At 36.3% G+C, this 13,730-nt stretch overlaps 1 protein-coding gene across 2 annotated transcripts in view; it reads right to left on the bottom strand.

Moving 5' to 3' along the window:
- Positions 1-13,730, bottom strand: part of ADGRA1 (adhesion G protein-coupled receptor A1) — a 252,829-nt gene that overhangs the window by 210,386 nt on the left and 28,713 nt on the right. For both annotated transcript variants that reach the window (XM_064716633.1, XM_064716632.1), the window contains exon 2: positions 1,149-1,220. In XM_064716633.1, the coding sequence (XP_064572703.1) occupies positions 1,149-1,220 (72 nt within the window). The remainder of the gene's footprint in view (positions 1-1,148; positions 1,221-13,730) is intronic.

The raw sequence follows: 13,730 nt of genomic DNA, 5'->3' as shown, positions 1-13,730 counted from the left end.
TAATATTCCATATCGTTTAATAGATTGATGAAAGTATTTGACACAACTATAACTGCATGCAGAGACAATGTTATGTTACTCAGCAGAAATGTTCTGAAAGTCATTTTACCCAAATCCTTCAAAGGGATTGCTGTAGAACTTGAAATAAATTGTTTATTTTTAAACCACATTTAGGACACTCAACTTAGTATGGTATACTTACCCACTTTGTTCCACAACCATGAACAGCATGCATATCACACACATCTATTGTAAAAAATATTAGCTAAGGTTGATTTTAATACATAATTTCTTTGCATATGGAAATATTCACGCCCCATACAATACATTCATGCATTCATGAATGTAGCAACAATTTTATATCAATACTTCTACATAACAAAGCTACTCTTACAAAGCAGTATAAGGGTAATTTAGCTTAAGTTGCAGGAGGTACTGTAAGATAGGCATGACATAATTTCTCATTTTAGATGTACTGGTACCAAAAGTTGCCTATAGATATAAAACATAGTCCTTTAGGCTTGTTCACAATCATTCTCAAATGACTGACCTATATATACAGAAAGTAGTGTTATTATAGTGTAGCTATTACTACTCATTTATTTCCATTGAAGTTTCCAAATATTTTCTTCCTAACTCATTAGCTGTTCCTGAGCTCCTCTTCCCCCTTCAAATACTGGCTAGAAATACATGGCCATGGAGCTTTATCAAAGTCATTGTTTGCTCCTGTGATAAATGATGTCTAAGTTGTTGATATTATAATTAAAATATAGAAAAAAATTAAAATTATATAGATCTGAAATAAAAATATTGGAGACCAACGAGTTAAATAACCCAAACTACTTGTCAGGTATATTAGTGTTACCATTACATATAGCAGTCTTTGCTGTGATAGTGCACATAGTGTAGTACAAGGCTTTGACTGGGTGTTTATTTTAGTTCCAAATTGATGGCAGTGCTTTCCTGCATGTTCCACGTCCATCCTCATGCACTCATTTTTAGGCTGTTTCTTAACCTGATGACTGCTTAGAAACTCTACTGTGCAATGCAGCTCAGAACATCTCAGCTTCCTTATCTGACGTTTGTTTCTATATTTAAAGTACAAAGACTTTTAATTGAAGGTGGAGCAAGGCTGATCAGTTACTCACAGTCTCTCCAGGGACCTCAGCCCGAAGAAAGAGCCATTCTTCAACCCCAAGATCTTGTTGTTACTCAGAATCCTACAAGAAGTCAGGAAACAATCCGGTTAATAGAACATGATAATTCCACTGATCTAAAACATGCAATTATAGTAAGTGACTGCTCTGTAAAATACTAATCACAAAATTCACCACTTCATTTGCATTTTCCCATCTTAGCCATAAATAAAGATTACCATTTCCCAAAGCGTGTGGTTTCTTTATTAAATAAAAGCATTGTCAATAAATATGTCAAGAAAGAATTTTGACTCCAGCTTGAAAATTCTAACACTGCTAAATGCTCACACTTCACTCGTAGATTCTAAATTAACACTGAGGTACTTGTTGGTCTGCAAAAAGGCTGGCAAAAAGACATGCTAAAAATTATTCCAGTAGATTGGAGGACAATCAAATCACTTTGCAGTGGCTGCTGTAGCAGGGAGGTACGAGCCATCATACCATGGATAGCTCACATATGCAGACAAAATATTTAATTTTCTATAGGAGAGACAAACAAAAACAGACAAGTCCAAAAATGTTTTCCTGTTGCAACCTCTGCAAAGTAGAAATTCAGTAATTAAACTATGCCTGACTCATCAAACACCACCACCATCACACAGCTGCAAACTGGCCCTGCATGCAGGCCATGGAAAAAGTTGTTTATTCGTCATCTTTATGTTAAGGTACTGTGCATTTCACAAGTGATCTTTTCTAGCTTAGTGATTTTCCATCACTGTTCCCAGCTATTTCAGAAGCAATACAATATGAACATGCACTTATTCTGAAGATGTTACCCCTTAAAAACTTTTCAATATGCAAAAGAAATGGCTTGTTTTAGAAGCTGGAGAAATTGGGTTTTTAATCTAATGATTATACACTGTGCATAGAAAACATTTCTCTGAAAAAAACTAATTCCAACTGCCTGAGAAATGAGTCTTTTAATGTAACGTTTACAATAAATTATACTTCTCTAGTGCACAAAAGTATGTTTCAAAATAAGATAAGCAGTTTGCAATAAGATAGAAAGAAGACAAAAAAATCAAAAGAAATTTTATATTCTTAACTAGAAAATTTGAGGTTTTTTGATCAATTTTAATTTTTAGTAAAGTTTTAAAACAATCTGTTATGCAAGACAAGATAGTCTTGCTCTTAGCACTTGCCACTGTATATGAACAGTAAGTTCTTTGTCACAACAAACCAACCACATAAAATCCCACTTCCAGGCGCAAATGTAACAACACTGACCCACAGGGAAAAAAAAATACTAATGTAGCAAAGTTAAAATACTGCAATGTTATTAAGATCTGGAGATTTCTGCAGATCTAAAATTCATCAATAAATGCATATCTTGATGTGAGATGATGGCCCACTGTGAGCCATCTACATGGAGAAAAGAGATGATCAGACCTGACCTGCCCTACACTATGCTGCTTGTCAATGCATGTGTGCAGCAGCATCACTCCTCACTCAGAACCTCACAGAGGCACCCACAAATGGCAATTTGGCATCGACCATGGTCCATACACCCATGCATCTGAAAGCATACAGAACCCTCAGCTTGCAACAAAAATTAAATATGCTCCAATATACACACAGTTTATTTCCATCAATTAAGAAACTCTGCATATCACAAGTTTCTCCTCCTACTTCTCAGATTAAAAATTGTATGTATGATAATATTATTTATCTAATTTACCAAGTCTTCTTTACCATTTTAGGAATACATTTCAGCAGTGACATGATGAAAGACTTGTTTAAAATTTAAACTATCTAAACTAGAAAATGTAAATATATGAAATGCTCTAGTGTTTTACTTTCAGTCTTCTATTACTTTATTATTTTATTCAACCTGTCATCTGAGGCTGCACAGAACTGGAGCTAGTAAAGAAGAAAAGAAAACTCAAAATTAAAATTGGCAAGGCTTGTAAAGACTAACATAAAAGACTAACATAAACTAGTCCACTTCATATTGGGTCATTTTTTTAATATGCCTTGTTAAGAGAGACCATCTTTGAGGTCTGTAACAATGACATTAGACACAAAGACTATATTTGGACCACTCTGCATAATGTGATTTGCAAAGATACGTTATTTCAAAACTCATAGCTGGCTTAGATACAAGTATTTCTGTCTTGAAAAAAATTTTATTGTGACGGTTGTTTTTCCAGCCTTCTATTCATTCTGCCCAGAAAAAGAGGCCGGTCTGAACCTTGCTGGCACTCCATGAAAATGCAGCACAAATCAGGCGGTCTCCTACCCTACCTCCCTGTCCCGTTCTGCACAGCCCTACACACAGAATGAAACCAGCATCATTATCCCACATAAGCCAAACTCCTACTAATTAAAGAGAACTATCAAACTAGCAATAAATCACGAAATTAGGCAGATCATTTAGTTCATAAATGGAATACTCAGTAAACACAGCTCGTGATTCTTCAATATTGCTATCTCATTCATTCCTGGGAAAGATAAGCTGTCTTGAAAAATGTGACACCACAAAATTAAAAAAAACCACCAACAAAACTTAGCTATGTAGATTTGAGTTCCTAAATGAAGCCCTTCAAATCTTTACACCAGAGTTTCACAGAGACTTTCACACAGAGATCAGGTTTCAAAAATTAAGTTTCCTTTAGGGTTTCCTCTTCTCTACAGCGCCAACTTAAATTCAAGTTTTATAAACAAAGTAATATGGGTATCATAGTTAAAATATTATTATCTTTCTGTTGAGAAATGCAGCTTTAGAGAATCCTAGCATTCCAGTACAGTCCCTAAGGAAAACAACATCCTCTCTAACAATTCATACAAGTTATCTTCATTTCATTGACCTGGGTGGTACTGCTCCATGGGAAGAATCCACCTGTTTTTAATTAGTTTTAGTGATGTACAAGAACTCGCAACAGGCTGCTATCAAGAAGGATTTGGTTTGCACCAAAGATCAATTCTGTGAATAAAATGAACAACTTCACTGGCAAAAATAAATCCTTTTTATTTTCATACAATAATAAATCACTTACTAAACTTTCAATGCAACTTGTAACATCCTTCCCTTCTGAGAATATTTGCTGCGGGGATGAGGATGGAAGGAAGGAAAGTTTTGGTTACAATGTTCAAAATCCTAACAGAAAAATGAGGCTGAACTATAGAAAATGAAAATTGTTTGAAAATAATTAATGCCCGGAAAAATTGTGGCTCTTACTCTTGATGCTCAAATTACACTGAATAATTTTTGTACATTATTTCTTTAGACAAGTAACAGACTGGACATGAAATGTGTCAAGTATGGCCAAAACAGGGAAGTTTGTCCTTTCCTGCAAACACAGTCATCTCCTTACAGGGAAATGCTTCTAATTAAAGACCTGCAGAAATTTTGCAATGATAAGCATCCTTTTCCAGTACTTACAGATGCAATGGTTTGGTGAATAAGCACATTTTAAAAAAGTGTTAGTCATGTATTTTATTTTGGAAAGCTAATAACAAATTTATAACTGTCAGATCTAACAGAAACTGACTCATTCTAATCAAACTTCAAATAGAGGTTGCATTTTTTAAAAATAAACCAACACTATGCACCCACTTCTCACATTATATCTATCCATAGCATTTTCACTTGGTTGCCTTTTGGGATTTTTTTTCTGATGTGTTAGTGAATCACAGTGATCAGTCTCACTATACACTGCAACTAGGCAGCTGGTTTAAATAATTATCAGTTTCTAGCTATGTGCTAAGAATCTCACATTTTAAATATTTTATTCCAGCAGAAGAAACACTATGAAAAATGAGCACACTTTATTTCAATGATCATATTTTCCAAAACCAAAATCTACTTAAAGTAGGTTTTTTTGTTTTGCTTTGGGTTTGGGGTTGGTTGATTGGTTGGTTTGGGGGCTGGTTTTTTTGTGATGGCAGTGGGTTTTTTCCTTTTGTTTATTTTTTTGGTTTTGTTAAGAAAGAAGTTTCCCACAGAAGCCTTCTAATAAGCATTTATTTTAAAGCAGTTTGCAAACTTTCTTCGCAGAATATATTAATGACTTAAGCCCAAGTAACTGAAAATCCAAATCAAGGTAATTTCAGTCCCAGCTCTGACAGGATACAACTAAACTAGTGCTGGGGAGCAATTTACCTGTCAGTACCACTCTGCTGATCAGACATGTTATGAACCACTTTGTTACTGCAGTTGACCCTCTGAAATGTTATGTCCGTGCTACTCCTTCTCCCAAGACACTCTGGGGGACAGTCTACCCCAGGGAGGCTGTTCAGAAGACATCAACAAAAGGTCTGTCCTTTCCTGGCCCTGTGGAGCCCCCCAGCACTGCCCCTGTCCTGAAGGGATATCACTCAAACACCCTCTCTCGACTTGCACTGACACCCTAGAGCATTTAATTCATGCACAGAGTTTCTGGCACAAATGCACTTCCCTGGGGGGCTGCAGCACAGGCTGAACACAGTTTCATCCACCCTGCACTGCAAACAAACCAACCAACCAACCTCACCACACACCAGGACCAAAATCATGCCAAGGAGATGCTAACAATGGAGAAGCATGGGCAGTCCATGAGCCATTGCTTCCACTCTCTCCTGGACACCCTTGCTTTACAGGACAGACATCCAAAAGAATAAATTGTTCAAATGGATAAAAGTAATTCCTCTGATTTTCTTTCCAATTCCTCCATTTGAGTTAAACAAGCCACAAAATCACAGTTTGCTTAAAATAATGCTGTGATTTTTGGTTTTGTGAAACCATAGAACATACAGGATGATGTGACATTGTGCAACAGAGTCTCATTCAAGTATAAAAAATGCCCAGCATAAGAGAACTTACTATAGTATTTAATATGCATCAAATAAAGAGCTCTCAATCATAATGCAAACAAATTTCAACTTCCTATAACCTCTCAGAGAAAAGGAATCTTTCTAGAAAGCCTCCAAAGTCAATGACATTACAGAGTAAACAAATTCCACAGCTGAGGCTTCTTCAGTGGGATGGGGCTGCATCCCACCCAGTAAAGCCCAAAGCCTGCGAGCTCACTCAGCAGTGCACCCACAGAGAAAGCACAGCTCAGATACCAAATCCATGGAGGACAAGGCATGGAGATGAAGACTGCTATTCCCAAATGCATAGTGAACACAGAAGGAAGTGTGACCCATTAATGAAAATATGTATTTCCTCTGATAATACTCACAGGGGAAAATACACAAAAACCACAAGCAAAAACTCCCTCCCAAACTTCATGAAAAATCAGTAAAATGTCAACTTTCACCTGATTTTCTGCTGAGCAGCCCAAGAGCTGGTACAGATCAAGTTTGACCCAGGCCTGTGTCTAGGCTGATAGACCATGTCTAGAAAACTGAAATCTCCAAATCTTTCCTTTAAGCCCCTGTCACTGAGCACAGCTGAAGGGACACAGCTGAAGTGCTACAGGAAACACACCCCAGACCCCCAGCCACACCTGCCCCTGCTGGGCACTTCCTCTTAATCCCTCTTCAGCTTTCCACTTCTCAAGTAGAAAGGTGTGCTAGGCAGACATCCATGAGAATTTGAAAACCTGGTCCACTAAGGCTGCACATCTGGAGCAACTGTGTAGGAATTCTGTTCAGAAATTGTGGTTTGAGTCATGAAGTTTCTCTCACATACTAACTTAACATCAAGCAACTTGAAGTATCCTTTACTTCAAAACAACAAGCTAAGTACAAATAGCAGTTAATCACTTTTCACAGAAGTTTGATACGAGCTAACAAATTGATGTTTAAGATATTCATTCTCTTTACATGTGGTATGTGGTTAGATACAAAGGGAGTGTGAGCAGACATCCTGTGAAATTCCCTGTAACACTGGTAGGGAAAAATTAATTTCTATCAGAAATTCAGTCTTATTCTATCAGAAGAAGACTGGAATAATTTGTATTGAAATCCTACAGTGTAAAATGAAAAGCTAAGTTTTCCTAAATTTTTTAACGTTTTAAAATCCTTCTTGGTAAACCAGACTATTGTTTATTCCCCTCAACATCCATAATTCATTGAGAGCTGCACCACAGAAACAAATTAAGGAGTTTGCCCACAAACATGGCAGAAATAGCAAAGTAAATTAAAAAAAGAATACCTGCTTTTTGTGCCACACAGAGAGATACATAGAGCTCTCATAAAATATAGGTACTAACTGCACTTTTTCTTCCCCTCTCCCAACTGCAAACCACAGCCCAACTACTGAGCTACTACCTAAGACTTCAAGAGATAATATTAGAACTATACAGACAGACTGGGAGGGAAGCCACAGAACAATAACAAAACTGATTGAACAAGTGAAAAGAGAAAAAGGACTGAAAACATTACTGACAGCTCACGAGATGAATGGGGTGTGGTGGACATCTACATAGTCTGATACCCAAACACAAGGAAGGAAAAGTTGTAAAGATATGGGGAGTATTCATTAATTTATTATATTTCAGTATCTGTGTACAGTAATTCAGTGTCTGCATCTCTTTCTGACTTTGAAAACATCAAAACTTGAAAGAGCATAAAGCTAAATTATCAGAAGGTAAAGATGCATATAATGCCCTAAAGCGACACTGCTCTTCCTGAAGGGGAATGTGGCCCATTGTATTGTCTTTTCAAACTAAACAAAGCATGTGGTCAGCATTCCTAAAAAGAATCATACAAAAATCCTGTAGAAAGCAATAAAACCCAGTCTCTCAGCACCTCCAACTCCAGCTGGTTTCATCATTATCTTTCCCATATACCAGCTTGTGTTAAACCCATTCACTTGCAGCAACATCAAGCAGTAGTGAAAGCAGAAAAATACTTCAAAAAGTGCCTACTATTGTACATAGGATGTTTATATGGCAGAAACAACCCCCAAACAGCTACAGTCAAAGAGGCAGTAACAGTGTGCTAATTATCCTTCTAATTTGTACAGTACCAGCCGTACAGCAGCTTCCACATCCTGACACTATTTGATGACAGCAAACAAGCATCAAAAAATTCCTTATAGGTAATTAGTTATTAAAATGGAAGTCCTTCCAAAAGTGCAAATTAACACTAATAGTCTGTCATAAATTTGATGGAATGTGGGAGAAACTATAGTATGAAAACAGAACATTGTCTTTGTGGAAAACCACTGTTCAATAGCCCCACTTTCAGCAATTTAAAGTATAAGGCAAAACTCTTATCCTTTATTCTTTGGTGTTGATACTGGTGGCTTTTCATCAAGAGTCCTCTTGGATGATATAAGGGACTGCTAGGTCACATTCAGAATATCAAACCCAGAGAATTCTTGTATTAATTACCACATCAACTGATTTAATTAGGTAAAGTCTTATTCAAGAGCCTTTTTTTAAGCAACATCACAATTCAAGCAGTAAAACAAAACATTATCATCACTAGCAGGACGCACAACTCATCTCTCCCCAATACTGGTTTAGTGGTATTAATGTATCAACAAAAGGAAGCAGCAAGGTCACTCTCAAATAGAAATTTTAATATGATTTCCTAACAGTAGGGGAGTTAAAAGAGTTTTCAGCTTTTGAACAAGCCCACTCCACTACAAAATGATATTAATTAACTGAACAGGACAAGTAGCAGTAGGAATCAAAGCACTACTAATAGGACTGCAAGTACTTGTGAAAAGAAATGTGCTTGTCTATTTTATGACTTTTGTCAAGCATTAGAGAATTTCTGAACTAGACGATCCTATTAAGTAAAACTTTTTTTCCCACAAGACCTTGAGGTCTAAAGGTTATTTCTAAAGATCACTGAACACCCAAGGTGTCATACAGGATTCTATTCTACAGAATACAAGTTTAATCAATTGTATTCAAGAAAGTCAGCACCTGGAAAACTTACATCATGAGTGGATGATTGTAGAAAAAGGTTTGACAATAGCAATATAACACTGGAATAGTAAACTGGAATTACACAGTAATATTTGCTAAAATCACATAATACTGAACTGAACATAAAATATGAGGATATAAAAAAAATGTAATAAATCATTACTATTTAACTACAACATGGACACTTATAACACCATTCAGCTGTCTAGATAAATCTTGCTTTTACAAGATTTGAACTTGAGTGCATGTCAGTTTTTGCAAAACGTAGTTAAAAAACCCACATGATCTTTTGATAAGACAGCAATTCCATTACATCTTTTGAAGAGAGAACTTTATCTAAGTGAACTTTTGGGCTATATCACTATACCTACCACGTGCATGGTCTTTACTTGAGACACAGTTATGCGTGTTTAACTTTCTGTGATGGGTCTTACTGAGTCTAGCAGAATTATTTACATGAATTAAATTTGTCACGTGCATTAGCTTCTGAAGATCAAAGATCCTATTGTCAACATTTTCTTTGGAAAAAGAGAGGAATCATTCAAAGCTCTTTCTACAATGAAAAGGAAATCCTTATGTCTGACCTCTCAATAAAACACTTTCTAAAAGCATATGTAGCCAACTGGTGACAGCACGGTCTGCATGCTCTGGTGTTCTTGGTTTTGCCTTTGAATCACTGCACATCCTTCTATCAATATGTATTTAAAATCCATTTCTAGTGGGAAAAATGAGATTCATACAGAATATTTAAAATTTAAGAGTTTAGTAACTCTTACATTGAGTAAGCCTGTGCAACATGCAAATGGATTTACTGAAGTGATTGTCTCCAGGAGGATTAGCTTTTGACGTGGCTTTCATTCAACTCAGTTGACATTGTGGGAAGATTGCATTCTTATGTTTGTTTCTCATTCACACTTTTATAAAATTCACCACCAGCAATGGTGCAAACATCACCAGGAGCTGCAGAGAAACAGAGAACAATGCACTGGAGCAATGCACAAATTGAGCATTTCAGCACACTCGGCACCAACCAGACAGACGAGCTAAGAAACATCTTATCCTACAGGGCATGAATTTTTACACGCATTGCAGTGGGAATAAGAAGTTCATTTAGGTTCCCCACTTCAAAAGGGTTTCTGCAAGTGATTCATGGCAAGGTCAGCATAACCATTCCTCTCTCCTGGGCTGACACTCCACTGCTCAGCCAATTGATCACAAGCACCCCAAAATGTCTTATACCTCCACAGGTGGGCCAAACCTGTTTTTAACACTACAGAAAACTCAATCAGGAGGCTTTGTACTACAAGTAAATTTTGAATTTTTAAGTTCAAGGACTTTAACAAGACTACTTAACATTTAATTTAAAATTGTATAAGAAAGAATTCACCTTTCCTATTCAGATTTTACTATAACTTACTTCTAAGTCACTTTGTACAAAGAGTAAAATTTCCTGAGTCACCATTCCTATTTTATCACACTTCTTATATTACCTTCTGTTTCCTTTGTAAGATCCTTTCAGCACTTCTCATATTCAGCTTGCTGCTGTTCTCTTAAATCCTGAAACACTCATTTAGCTTTCCCCAGTTTTGCTAATCTTTTATGTATTTCTAAAAGAGCATTATAAAGTTTCCATATTAGTTCTGAAAACTATGCTCAGAATTGTCTTCGAAATGCTCATGTCTCTCAGTTACTAAAACAGTTAAGCAGTAACAATTGCTGATGATAAATCCAGAAAAATACTGAAAAGTTTCCATTGTAGCAATTTATTTTGATTTTGCCACAAATTGGTTTGTTGTTTTTATAATGTTTATAGCTTAACTTACAAGTTCTGCTGGGACTGTAATTGTATTCTGCCAAAGAGCTATCTGCAGTAATATTTTTTTAAATGACAGTGTGCACCTTCTGATAATTCAATGAAATACAGAACTCATTGTACATCCTTTGGGTAATATATTTGAATCTGAAAGCCTGAAAAAAACCACTTGGTCTGGCTTCATTAAATAATTCCTTGCTGAATTTGAAAATAAAATCTTTTCTCATAAGGATATATTTAAAGAGCTAGGTTAGGAAATCTAAATTGTTTTTTCTATCTTGCCTCAACCACTAAGATTGCATGTCAGAATGGTCCCCAGCCTTCCATTTGGCGTCAAAGACCAAGAGGAACAGAGTTTTAGCTGCTAATAAGGAGTGACAAAGAAGTTTTTCTAAGGCACTTCAGACAGCTACTGATACACACTCTAGCTGAGTGCCAGCACAAAGTTTTAAACAGTTAGTGGTTATTCTTACTTAATTCAGAGGGCAAGTGAACCCAACACAATGCATCATACCAGTTTATAGTTCTTTTTGGAGATTCTTCAAGTCTGCCAAATGGTTTAAAAACCAGATTTGGGATAGTGTCCATTTGAGGGAGAAAATGCAGGATGACAGATAATTTGATTCTCCCAATCATCTGGATTGGAAGGGACCTCTTGAGGTCATCCAGGCCCATCTCCTGCCTAAAGCAGACCCAGGTAGATCAGAGCACTGCTCAGAGTGGTAAAACAGGGACACTTCTGTGTAATTGTGTAATCCACAATACAATTTTGTAGATTGTGTAATCCAGAATAGCTGTTGTGGATTATTTTGGCCTTGGGCACCACTTAAAAAACAGACTGCAACACCTTGAACAATCCCTAAAAATTTGAAATTTAGACAGCACAGAGATCCTCTGCTCTAAACTTACTGCACAGATCAGACATTTATGCAAGAGAATTGTCACAGTAAGTGTCAGACTGAGAAACTCCAAACATGAGGATGTAGACCTTGAGCTTCTCCAGAAACTCATTTTGCTTTACCCAACATGGGTCCCTAACTAGACAATTAATAATTAATTATTGTAAGCAGAAGACTCCAACTTACTTGGTTGAAAGTACTAATTTTAAGGATAAGCAACATCCTCACGTCTTATCACGCAGAGATTTTGCACTGGTGAGGGGAAATGTCGTTACCTTAAGAAAATGGGCTTTAAGGAAATTCTCCCAGGGCATTTGAGAAGGCAGTTTTCATCCCATGTGATGAGTGTAACAGCAATTATCTCCAAGTCCATCTACTTCCCAGCTTCCAAGCTAAAGTGGTCAATGACAGCCTCAGTTGTGATTTGTCTTTTTTTAATCTCAGTTTCAAATGCTGCATCTATCAGCTCAGGTACTTAAAATTATCTTCCTAAGGCTGTGTTGTTCAATATTTGATGTTCTTTCCATTTTAACTATAGCTGCAATCTCTGAAATAAAGCTTTCAGCACAACTGTTCAAAACACTGGTATAAATAATACAAAGACACCTATCATTTGATTCAACTTCCATTACACAACTCACTTCTCCTTACCTTGCTTTGTATCTGTTTCTTTCACATCAGTCAATGTTCAGCTCACTCAGCCACCTTCTGTTTGATACTTGATTGCAAATATTCAGCTCTACCTCACAGTGTGCATTTCTGCCAAATGGCTCCTAAAACATTTAGTTATACAATAACTGTAGCTGAATGCACTGCTTTTAAAATAATAAACTCTGGCAGCAATATCCACAAGGAATTCCAGAGCCTTTGCAGGGAATCATGTCCTGAAATGATCACAACTATGTTAAATGAAGCTCGGTTATTCATAATGGTTTCCCAATTCATTTCTTTCAGAGGTTTTAAAAGTTCTCCTAAACTAATGATGACAGAATAATTTATTCTTTTTTTCAGAAGTGTCTTCAGATCCTTGAATAAATAATGAGAGTGATAGCACCTTTCAGGGATGCCTGAAATGGCATGAAAGGATAAGTAAGACCAGTCACACTTATTTATTTTTTAAAAACAGAGACTGTCTTCAGAAAGAATTGAAGAAATAAAAGGCACAAAGGAAATAAAAGCAGGGTTAGGGAAGAGAGTATAGCTATGAATACTAATGAAGTAAAGCAAGTAAAGAAAAGTAAGATAAAGATTGTCTTTTCTGGTACACATATAATTACTAGCTGTTTACTAAAATGATCTACAAGCCATACATAATTTTTGTTCTTTAGAAAACCAGTACAACCTGCTTGAAGAAGAATGACAAAAAATACTCTGTGCTTAAATAATTCCTAAAATAAATACCTTAGGCATTCATTCTTTAGGTAAGCCCCTGTTAGAGTAATGGGCAGTTGGGTATACCAATGTGGAAGATCCATCACCCATCAAAGACAAGAAAGCAAAATAAAGTACAGGGCACAACAGATAATTCTTGTAACAGCCAAAATCAGCATGGGCACCCATCTGTCTCTTTTCCATTGAAATGCCATTTCATCATTTATAACTGCACTTCATGCAACACACGTAGTTGTTATTTCTGTGCTGCTCATACACTTATTACTTTGTGCTCACTGAATTGACATAGGAGATGATTAATGTACAGAATTTAGGGCAGCAAGTTGCTGGTACAAGTATTTCACACTATTACTGAATTTTGACTGAAACCATGCAACAGATCTTAAAGACTACCAAGTGCCAGCCTGATGACAACAAAAAAAGCCCTTAACCAGTATTAGAAAAAAAATTAACTGTAACATCCACTCTGGATTATCAAATAAGATTTCCAACATTCAACCTGAATATTTCAATGATGTTTCGATCAGTTTCACCCTCATACTATGAAAGACTAAACTAAGAGCAAACATAGTTTGAAGGAAAACTTCATTTAAATACCTATTTCTACTGTGTTTCTGGTATT

The sequence above is a fragment of the Zonotrichia leucophrys genome, chromosome 6 (genome assembly GCF_028769735.1).
Source record: "Zonotrichia leucophrys gambelii isolate GWCS_2022_RI chromosome 6, RI_Zleu_2.0, whole genome shotgun sequence".
NCBI classification, from domain to species: domain Eukaryota; kingdom Metazoa; phylum Chordata; class Aves; order Passeriformes; family Passerellidae; genus Zonotrichia; species Zonotrichia leucophrys.
This window is presented reverse-complemented; position numbering and strand designations above follow the sequence as displayed.